At 40.0% G+C, this 11595-nt stretch overlaps 1 protein-coding gene across 2 annotated transcripts; it reads right to left on the bottom strand.

Annotated features, from left to right (window-relative positions):
• Nucleotides 1–463: 463 nt before the first annotated feature.
• Nucleotides 464–6371, bottom strand: LOC124041001 (nucleolin-like). 2 transcript variants are annotated; one of them, XM_046358149.1, is made up of 14 exons: nucleotides 6234–6371; nucleotides 5819–5879; nucleotides 5634–5735; nucleotides 5388–5444; nucleotides 5183–5266; nucleotides 4962–5085; nucleotides 4720–4856; nucleotides 4496–4622; nucleotides 4251–4393; nucleotides 3908–4037; nucleotides 3591–3727; nucleotides 3341–3467; nucleotides 3024–3256; nucleotides 464–806 (listed from the first exon to the last, which is right to left on the bottom strand). In XM_046358149.1, exons 1-14 carry the CDS (start codon nucleotides 6249–6251, stop codon nucleotides 775–777), a joined length of 1512 nt encoding a protein of 503 aa, XP_046214105.1. In that variant the 5' UTR covers nucleotides 6252–6371; the 3' UTR covers nucleotides 464–774. The 2 variants fall into 2 exon arrangements, with proteins under 2 accessions (XP_046214105.1, XP_046214106.1); XM_046358150.1 differs by lacking the exon at nucleotides 5388–5444.
• Between the last annotated feature and the right edge of the window lie 5224 nt (nucleotides 6372–11595).

Genomic DNA, 11595 nt, shown 5'->3' with positions numbered 1-11595 from the left:
ACTCTACAAGGTACCGAAAGCATTCAACAGGGATGCTGGTCCATGTTGACTCCAATGCTTCCCACAGATGTCAAGTTGACTGGATGTCGTTTGGGCGGTGGACCATTATTGATTCACACAGGAAACTGCAGAGCTTGAAAAAACCCAGCAGTGTTGCAAATCTCAACAAAAAACAGTGCGCCTGGCACCTACTACCACCATACCCCGTTTTAAATCTGGTCTTGCCCATTCATCCTCTGAATGGCACACGAACACACTCCATGTCTCAATGCTTAAAAATCCTTCTTTAAACTGTCTCTTCATTTACACTGATTGAAGAATTTAACAAGTGATCATAGACTGACCAGGTGAAATCTGTCATGGAAAGAGCAGGTGTTCCTAAATGATTTTTTAAAGAAAGAATTTGTCTCAAACAAAACACAAGCTCTCCTAAAAAAGACAAAATAGAAAAAAGCTGAAAATCTGAAATTTGGGGACCTTTTAATTGCCCAGCCTTCAATAAAGTCTTTACATGAAATTAACAATTAAAAAGGTAAACTAAAGTAAAACAGACAAAAACGTTACATGTACAGTACAATGTGTCAGACATTTCACCATTATGTATGAACAACAAGGTAGAAACTTTTCACATATATCGCTAAACAAATTGGTTGGTTTCTGATTATCGTTAGGTGCCCATCACAAACTGTCAGGAAATGCAGACGTTGAAATAGAGCTGTTGCAGCAGTCCACTGCAAAAAAATAAAAAGCGCCTTCCTTTACTTCTTTTCTTTTTTAAGTCCTCTTTGCGCCGCCACTACCTCTGCCTGAAAAACAACAATAACAAACGAAAGCATCTTACAACGCTGGTAGAATTGTTGGTAGATACAAGTGGAGTAAAGAGAATACATTGAGTATGAAGTATCAATTGACATGTCCTCATCAGTTTTGCAACTTCAATTCAACCTATAGCAAACCCCCCCCAAAAATCTGAACTTATCACAAGGGGCCACAGTTGCGCGCTTGTATCTGCTTACCCACATCCATACCCACACAAGCAGTAAGAGTTGGCCCTAGCCTTTTGTGGGCCCCAAGCAAAATTCTGCTAATGGAAAATATATTTCAGTGGTTTAAGATGGTACAATGATTCTCTACGCTATACTTGCTAGTTCTGCATAGTGCATCTTTAATTTGCTGACATTTTGCCATGGTGCGGAGAGAAATGTTAATAGTCCCCCCCCCATAAGTTCAGCCACACTCAAGGTACTAAACGATATCATAACCGCCATCGATAAAAGACAGTACTGTGCAGCCGTCTTCATCGACCTCGCCAAGGCTTTCGACTCTGTCAATCACCATATTCTTATCGGCAGACTCTACAGCCTCGGTTTTTCGGATGACGGCCTTGCCTGGTTCACCAATTACTTTGCAGACAGAGTTCAGTGTGTCAAATCGGAGGGCATGCTGTCCGGTCCTCTGGCAGTCTATGGGGGTGCCACAGGGTTCAATTCTCGGGCCGACTCTTTTCTCTGTGTATATCAATGATGTTGCTCTTGCTGCGGGCGATTCCCTGATCCACCTCTACGCAGACGACACCATTCTATATACTTTCGGCCCGTCATTGGACACTGTGCTATCTAACCTCCAAACGAGCTTCAATGCCATACAGCACTCCTTCCGTGGCCTCCAACTGCTCTTAAATGCGAGTAAAACCAAATGCATGCTTTTCAACCGATCGCTGCCTGCACCCGCATGCCCGACTAGCATCACCACCCTGGATGGTTCCGACCTTGAATATGTGGACATCTATAAGTACCTAGGTGTCTGGCTAGACTGCAAACTCTCCTTCCAGACCCACATCAAACATCTCCAATCGAAAATCAAATCAAGAGTCTGCTTTCTATTCCGCAACAAAGCCTCCTTCACTCACGCTGCCAAGCTTACCCTAGTTAAACTGACTATCCTACCGATCCTCGACTTCGGCGATGTCATCTACAAAATGTCTTCCAACACTCTACTCAGCAAACTGGATGCAGTCTATCACAGTGCCATCCGTTTTGTCACCAAAGCACCTTATACCACCCACCACTGCGACTTGTATGCTCTAGTCGGCTGGCCCTCACTACATATTCGTCGCCAGACCCACTGGCTCCAGGTCATCTACAAGTCCATGCTAGGTAAAGCTCCGCCTTATCTCAGTTCACTGGTCACGATGGCAACACCCATCCGTAGCACGCGCTCCAGCAGGTGTATCTCACTGATCATCCCTAAAGCCAACACATCATTTGGCCGCCTTTCGTTCCAGTACTCTGCTGCCTGTGACTGGAACTAATTGCAAAAATCGCTGAAGTTGGAGACTTTTATCTCCCTCACCAACTTCAAACATCAGCTATCCGAGCAGCTAACCGATCGCTGCAGCTGTACATAGTCTATAGGAAAATAGCCCACCCATTTTCACCTACCTCATTCCCATACTTTTTTTATACTGTTTTTATTTATTTATTTTTCTGCTCTTTTGCACACCAATATCTCTACCTGTACATGACCTGATCATTTATCACTCCAGTGTTAATCTGCAAAACTGTATTATTCGCCTACCTCCTCATGCCTTTTGCACACATTGTATATAGACTGCCCATTTTTTTTCTACTGTGTTATTGACTTGTTAATTGTTTATTCCATGTGTAACTCTGTGTTGTCTGTTCACACTGCTATGCTTTTATCTTGGCCAGGTCGCAGTTGCAAATGAGAACTTGTTCTCAACTAGCCTACCTGGTTAAATAAAGGTGAAATAAAAAATAAAAAAATAAAAATAAAGTTTAGATAGCTGGCCGCTAGACTAAATGTATCAGTCTAAAAAAAGAATGAGACTGACATAATAGAAAAACATCCGACACACAACCAAATTGGACCCTGTGTATTCTATCACTCTCACTCTCAACAGTAAGTTGAGACCCCAGCGGAGTTCCTCCAGGTGGAAATTGATCTACGGGCCTACAAAAGGTGGGCCGCCAGTTAACCATCCCTGACCTAGATGATCTCACCTCCTCGTCCACCTCTGGAGCCGCTACCTCTGCCCCTGCCTCCAGAGCCACCTCTAGCCCCGGGTTTCTCTCCGTAACGCATGTTCGAGCCCGCTCCTTCTCCACGAGATCCTCTTTCACCCTGGGGTTTGGCATAGACCAGGGTCACCTTGCTCCCATCAATCTGTAGGTCTGCCATGGCATCCTTGACAGCCTTACAGACCTCTGGGCTCTCAAAGTCCACAAAGCCAAACCTTAAGAAGTGGCCAACTGTGAGTATTCAAAGGACATCTGAATGTAAAAATGTGATTTGAAGGGGGACATTTTTCACCACATACCCTCTAGATATGCCAGTCTCCTTGTCTTTGGTGACTCGAGCTTCAATGGCACCTTCAAAGACACTTTTCAAAGTCTCCTCACTCGTCTCTTTGGCAAGATTCCTGACCATCAATGTCTTCGAAGGAACTACAAGAGAGCACACACATTACAGAAGTATGCATGATCACACAGCCAAACAACGTCAAATGAGTCGCCAACCAATTCTCTGCTATGAGACGTTCACTGGGCAAGTCTAATAGTAATATTTACCAGTGTTCCCTTTGTCACCTTCTGGCCTCTTCTGGCTGAACTCTACTCTGATGGCTCTTCCACTAATCTCTTTGTTTAACGATGATTCCAGGGCTTCTTTGGCATCTTCCACACTTTCAAACTGAATGAATGCATGACTTTTGAAAGAAAAAGGCCTAATTGTCACAATTTAATTATTTCCAGTCAGAACATAAAATGAATCGCATGAATACTTAATTGAATTCAACAACAACAAAAAATTGCCAATTTGATGGCATTCAACATTTTCAATAGAGGTCAACAAAGCAGATGCAGCAACAACATGCGTCTTCACTCACCCTCTCGGTTTACCATTGCTCTGTGGTATCTTGACACTGACTGCTTTGAGAAAGATTTCCTTCAGGGCATCCTCTTTTGCAGTGTAAGCCAGGTTGGTCACCAGTAATTCATTATTTGGTGTGGCCTCAGCTATGGAACAGAACATTTGAGAACACGTTAACTTCATTCACTTTTCAGAGAACTATGATAAACAAGATGTCTCAACTAATCACTGAATTACAACATACTTTAATCTTGAAGATGCTAAGGAGCAACATGACTAGCCATATAGCTAGCTAATCAAGTAGCTTGTGCTTCTACAGTAATTTAATTCCCATTGACCTCATTTCTTTCCATCTTTACCTGGAGCTTTGATTATTTTTTGTTGTAGGCTCTTTTCTCCCAAAAAGTCAATAACGATTACACGGCCTTGAACATCAATCCCCTGCTTCTCCTCCAGCACTTTCTCAGCATTGGCCTCCGTTTCGAACTCTATGTAGGCAATTCTGTCACAACGTAATAGATGCAATAGACGTGTTTAGAACAGAATCCTGGGATAGACATAACTAGCCATTTCACGTAAATATCAAATGGACACTGCATCTCACCCTTTGCTTGGGGTGCCAATGCCTCCAGGAAACCTGATTTGCACAGCCGTGTCAAAGACTTTCCTCAAGTCCTCCTTTGTTGCTGCAAATGGAATATTCTTGACAAACAGGGTCCTGGCATCTTTAGCTGTGAGGAAAAAGACTGTTACTACATGGAAATCAATCAATTCTAGAAATGACTCATAACAGTAGCAAGGATAACTCACTCAAGATGAGACTAGTACCTTTTTTGTCATCTACTGTGGGGTCTTTGACCTTGGCCTTGCCTAGCCTCATCTTTCGGTCCAGGATCTTCTCCCCATTCAGCTCAAGGGCTTTTGTCAAGTTTTCCTCTGAGTCAAAGTCGACATATGCAAATTTCCTACAGAATGCACAAAAGCATGGGGAAGAATTTGTATCATGAAGAAATCTACAAACATTTGTAGAGGTTAAGTTTATGCAGTACATAACAATGCCAAGTACTCACTTTGTAATGTCCACTCGAATATCCTGAAACAACAGACGATGCGATGTGAAGAAGTTTGCCACGGCATCATTAATTTCCTCCACTGTCTTGGATGTGTTCAAGCTTCCAACAAAAAGACAAAAACCTTCAAAATAAAATAAAAACAAGATGCATGTTAGTACACTGAAACCATCAATCTCTCAAACAGAGGGGGTGATATTTACTGCTGTTCACAATCGTACCATCATTAATGCACTTTGTTTTCTTCGCTGGAGAAGTCTCATCCTCTGCTTCTGCTTTTCTCTTTATTGGGGCTGCAGCAACAGCTGGAGAGAGAAATGCAGACATGTATTAAAACACTATTCCATAGATACCCTGATGAAAAACAAATAATGGGTGACATCTGGCAAATATTGGTTACAATTCAGTTCTGTTCTTTGACCTCACCCTGGACTTTAACCTTCTCTGCATCAGCAGTTGTGTCCATCTGTTCCGCTTCTGAAGCTACACAAACAATATTCATTGACATTGGAAATACCTACTGAATTTAAAAACATATAGTTTCTTTTGTGTTTTGCATTTAGGGAATGTCATTAACATTATCACCATTCCAATTAGGCTACATGTTGGGACTTGATGTAATACGCAGATATACAGTCTATGCTTCTTACCACCCCTCAAAGCATTTGCTACCTGGGGCATCTTTGACCTTGTTCTCTTCAGGTTCTGTGGAAACGATGACCTGTGGAGTAGTGGCAGCTTCCTCTGTTGATGCTGGAGAATCAGTCTGAACCCCTGCAAGGCATCATGTTATATCAAAGGCTGATTTAATGTCATTATAATTGGATTTATTGCCAAAGTTACACTGGCACACTTACCAGAGTTATTGTCTACGCTGATCTTTCCGGTTCTCTTTTTAGAGGTCTTCAACTGGGTTGTCTATAAAGCATTTTGGGGGAATGAGCATTTCAGTACATTGCACGTCATGGTGTGGACTTTGGTGATTGATTAATCATCGTCAATCAAACAGAACAGGCCGATACTGAGCATTCGAATTACATTATAACTCATTACGTTGAACACATGTTTCAAGTACTGTGATAAAGTTGCTAGTTAAACATTCCATGAACACAGTTAGGCAGAGTAACATTGGAGTTCAGCAATAGCTACCTAACGTTAACTTAGCTAATTAGCTAGCGTTCAACAATGTCATTTCACGTGTAGCCGTGTAAGACTAACTGCAGTGAGCCAGTTCGCCTTTAATAATAAGTGTATTTTAGATGTCATTCTTACTTTGCCTGACTTTCCCATGTTTTCTGCGTATTATTTTCTTTCTGCTAACGTTGCTGTACAGCGAACACGACTTTTCACATGTGGGGAGCAGCGATTAAATACTTTCTTTCCCGGCATGCAAGTTGACCTAACGCCCGGATATGGTTTGAAATTTTGGCGCGGATATTTGGGATCCTTGGAACGTCCTTACGGCATTTAAGGATTGTGTATTTGAATCAGATGTGTAGTGCTAGGGCAAAAAACAAAACGTACACCCCTTTGGGTCCCCAGGACCGAGTTTGGGAAACACTGGGTTAGGGTAAGTGTAGGGTTTAAGGGTTTTTAGTTAAATAAAATAAAGGGTTTAGGGCATGGACGTCCCAATGATTCCAGATTGCAATTACCATTCATTTACACACACAGTGGTTATTTAAGGTCTCCATTAGATAGCACAGCCACAAAGCTATATCTTGACTCAAATAAGCGTTTTGGTCTTAATGTAAGGGTATGCATATCAGGTGACTATTTTTTCAGAATACTCAGTTACTTCAATTTATTAGTTTGTTCTTATATGACCAGAAGACTTGTTTTGTTTACAAACTTACGAAGAAGCCTGAAAGTTGTGTTTAAAATTTTTTTTATGTATAGAGTAACTAAGATACGGTTTTAAAGGGCATACAGGTCTGCTCTGACTTTACACGGGTATTGTTCTATTGGGTTATTAATACTTATTTCCAAGTGAAAAAGGTCTTAGGAACATGTATATGTAAAACATTTTTTTATTCAATTTTTTTGTGATCAGTTTTCATATGCACTTAAAATAGTAGGTGCCGTTTTATTTAAATTATTATTTCGTATTTTATTTCTCAGAATAGTTCCTGATTACACTAGAGGGTTTTTAGTCTCTCTTACTACAAGAACCCTTGGTTTGGTCTTGAACATAATTTTCAGACGAGTTGAATTTAAAAGCCAGATAACATCTAGCTCAAAGTTTATGGAATAAGCTATTTTCACTTTAAATAGACTTAAATGGTGCAGATCTCGGTTCCTTATCGTTTGTTCACTGCTCCTACGTCTTTGACTCATCCTACTACAGTTTATAATTTTATATAATACTTGTTGTTTTGTCTTTGTCTATAGTTTATCTTACTTCTAGGGGATTACGAAACAATGTGGAGTGCAAGGCCTACTTTTTATTTGCTAAACAATTTCAAACAGATGTATGCTTTTTTCAGGAGTCTCACTCAATTTCGGCTAATGCCAACTTCTGGAGGTCACAGTGGGGCAACGATATTTGGCTCTCCCATGGATCTGAACGCTCCGCTGGTGTCACTACAATGAAAAATACCTTTGGTGGTAATATTCTACACTCAGAATGTGACCCCTTTGGTCACTTTATTTATCTTGTGATCAGTTATAATGACATTACACTCATTACTGTAAACTTCTATGGGTACAACACCAAACATGAGAATGATCAGTTACAATGACATTACGCTCATTACTGCAAACTTCTACGGGCACAACACCAAACATGAGAATGATCAGTTATAATGACATTACGCTCATTACTGCAAACTTCTACGGGCACAACACCAAACATGAGAATGATCAGTTATAATGACATTACGCTCATTACTGTAAACTTCTACGGGCACAACACCAAACATGAGAATGATGAGTTGCTTTGAATCTATAGAGAAACATATACTTCATTGGTTATCTACATTTCCCAATTCGTTATTATTGATAGGAGGGGACAACTGATAGATGGCCCCCAGGTAGGCCAACCAATCAGAATTAGGGTTTAATACTTTTTATGGAAAAGTTTGATCTTACTGATATATGGAAAGAGAGAGGTTTCCGGCCTACAGATCATTCACTTGGAGTAACAAAACAGGTCCCAGACAATCCAGAATAGATTTTTGGCTTATATCCAAATGTATTGATAGTGAGTGTGTAAGTCGCTCTGGATAAGAGCGTCTGCTAAATGACTTAAATGTAAATGTAAATGTGTTACTACAAATTTACATTGATATCAAAATATTTACCCCTGATACTAACCTTGGTAGAGCATCCCACTAGAAGCTAAATAGCTTATTATTAAATAATGATATAGTTACATTTTAGGTTAAATATCTGCTCTCACACTTTTGGGAAAGGGCTTGTGAAGGAAAATCTTATTGAACTGGGAAGAACTGGGAGCTCTTTAAATTTGAGGTGTCTAAATACCTTGGAAAATATGGTAGTCATCTTGTTAAGACCAGAAGAGCTGAGGAGGAAAAGATGATCATTAAGATAACTTCCCTTTCTGAGGTCCCCAGCCAGCCTCTCGGGGGAGGAGAAGATGGAACTAATTGAGTTACAAAATGAACTGGATAATATGTATAAATTAAAAGCAGAAGGAGCCTTTATTAGATCTATGGGAAAAATGGGTTGAGGAGGGAGAACAGAATTCTTTAGACTTGAGAAATTTCACTCTAAGAATAACACTATCCATAAGTTAAACATTGATGGTGTTATTGCAGATGACCAAGAATTAATCGCTAAATACTGTAGCAATTTTTACAGAAAATTGTATAGCTCTACGTACTGTCAGGAATCCACAGATATGTTTTTAACTCACTGAATAATGTTCACTCTATCAGTGATATAGAATCTAAATAGTGTGATGAACCCATCAAAGTTGAGGAGATTATAGAGTCTACCAAACATCTAAAGAACAATAAATCCCCAGGTGTTGATGGAATTACATCAGAATTTTACAAATTATTTTCTGAACAAGTAGCTCCCTTCCTATTTAGAGAGTATTAAAAACAATGTTCTCCCTCCTACAATGAGTCAGGGGTTAATAACACTGATACCTAAGCCTAAAAAAGAAGTGCTGCTCATCGATAACTGGCGTCCAATTTGTCTTCTTAATAATGACTATAAGATATAGCCTTACTATTTGCAAAAATAATTAAAGACGTCCTGGATGCAATCATTGATGAAACACAGTCTGGCTTCATGAGGAACAGACATATTTCTAAGAATGTCAGTGTATAAGACATACTAGACTACTCAGACCTAATAACCGAGGATAGCTTCATATTATTTTTAGATTTTTTAAAAGCATTTGACACAGAAGAGCATTAGTTCCACTTCCACTCCCTTGAGAGACTTGGCTTTGGGGATATTCTTCTGTAAGGCTATTAAGACTCTCTATACAAATGGTAACAGCTCTATCAAATTCAAATATGGCACCTCACCTACATTTGAGTTAAATAGTGGTATTAGGCAAGGTTGTCTTATCTCTCCGTACCTGTTTTTATTAATCACCCAATTTCTTGCAAATGTTTTAAATAATAGTCCTGTACAAGGTATTTCCATAACTGGTCAATAAATTATTATAAGCCAGCTGGCTGAAGATACTACAATTTTTCTGAAAGATGCTAACCAAGTTCCCATATCGATCAATGTGATACAATCCTTTTCCAAAGCATCTGGTCTATATCTTAACATTAATAAATGTGAACTCATGGCTGTCAAAGATTGTGTGACACCTTCATATTATGGTATTCCAGTAAAAGAAGAACTTACATATTTAAGCATAACCATTACAAAGGATCAGGAGTCTAGAGGATTACTACATTTGAACCCTCTTATTAAAAACCCCCAGAAGAAGCTAAATCAATGGCTACAGAGGGACTTATCTTTAAAAGGTAGAGTCCTAATAACCAAGGCTGAAGGCATCTCTAGACTAACACATGGCGCTCTATCTTTATATCTTGACAGTAAAATAAGCAAGGAGATAGACCAGATGCTTTTCAACTTTCTGTGGAGAAACCGTACTCATTACATTAGGAAAACTGTTATGAGAATGGTGGGATGAATTTTCTGGACTTTACTACCTTAAATAATACTTTTAAGATCAACTGGATAAAACAATTCCTAAGAAGACCCACTTCTATCTGGAATTGTATTCCTCATCATGTCTTCTCTACTTTTGGTGGCCTTAACTTCATGTTGTTCTGCAATTATAATATTGACAAAGTTCCAGTGAAACTTTCTGCTTTTCATCGGCAGTTTTTCTAGTCATGGTCCTTAATTTATAAACACAATTTTTCTCCACACAGATATTATATATGGAATAATCGGGGTATATTGTATAAAAATACGTCTTTGTTTTTAGAATATTGGTTCCAAAATAATATCCTATTGGTGAGCCAGTCAGTTAAGAACAAATTCTTATTTACAATGACAGCCAAATCCGGACAACTGTGTGCCGCCCTATGGGGACTCCCAATCACAGCCGGATATGAAACAGCCTGGATTTGAACCAGGGTCTCTTGCACTGAGATGCAGTGCTTTAGACCGCCGTGCCACTTGGGAGCCCACCCGGGATGCCAAGGAGGTCCAAAGAAGACAGTGTTTGAGGCGTCCATGAACATGGAAGACGTTTCCGGCAGCCTAAAGAGAGGAGAGCACATTCAGGTGAAGACATTCCCAAAAATAAAGATTAGTATGATGAATACTTATATCAAACCAAGTAACCACGGTGATCATTTGGCTACTTGTTTACCAAAGAACACTGGCTTTCATACAATGCTGACCAAAAGCTGAATCTTTCAAAGATGATCTAACGCACTAGGCATCTAACCATCCTTCCAGTCTAAGAAATTGGTCAAGGTGACTACTAACAAGTTAAGTAAAGCTCTACCATACTAATAGAAACATTTCCATCTTCTTTGCAGGGATCAAGAGAATCAACCCTAAAAAGTATCATGAGGCTTTCATTGCAGCACCTGTGTGTGTGTGTGTACACAAACCGAGAGATACATGTTTGTTTGGACTGTGTGTGTCTACACAAACATGTATCTCTCTGTGTGTGTGTGTGTGTGTGTGTACACATTTATTATTTTTTTTATAAGCTGGGCGGTTCCAGCCCTGAATGCTGATTGGCTGACAGCCGTGTTATATCAGACCGTATGCCACGGGTATGACAAAACATTTATTTTTACTGCTCTAATTACGTTCGTAACTAGTTTGTAATAGTAATAAGGCACCTAGGGGGTTTGTGGTATATGGCCAATGCAGTGTGTGTGTGTATACCTCACACACACTGGATTCAACTGGATTCAAAGTGAGCTTAATGGCAACTAGAGAGCTGGTTGTATAGAATGTATTGGCAGTCATTTTTGTCAACTTTTTACATTTTCCTCTTTCTTTCATTCATCTTCCAGGTTGGTGGAGGAGTTCATGTTGCTAGCCAACGTGCTCTTCTACAGACACTTCACCTTGTTGCAACGCTGACGTCATCGTCCACAGTCTGGCAGACTCTCTGGGTGGGTGGCGAGAGGAGAGGACACTGCGCTGTGTGTGTGTTTACCCCATAGAGAAC

The sequence above is a fragment of the Oncorhynchus gorbuscha genome, linkage group LG08, assembly GCF_021184085.1.
Source record: "Oncorhynchus gorbuscha isolate QuinsamMale2020 ecotype Even-year linkage group LG08, OgorEven_v1.0, whole genome shotgun sequence".
Taxonomy (NCBI): domain Eukaryota; kingdom Metazoa; phylum Chordata; class Actinopteri; order Salmoniformes; family Salmonidae; genus Oncorhynchus; species Oncorhynchus gorbuscha.
The sequence above is the reverse complement of the archived record's forward strand: the minus strand, read 5'-3'. Positions and strand labels throughout refer to the sequence as shown.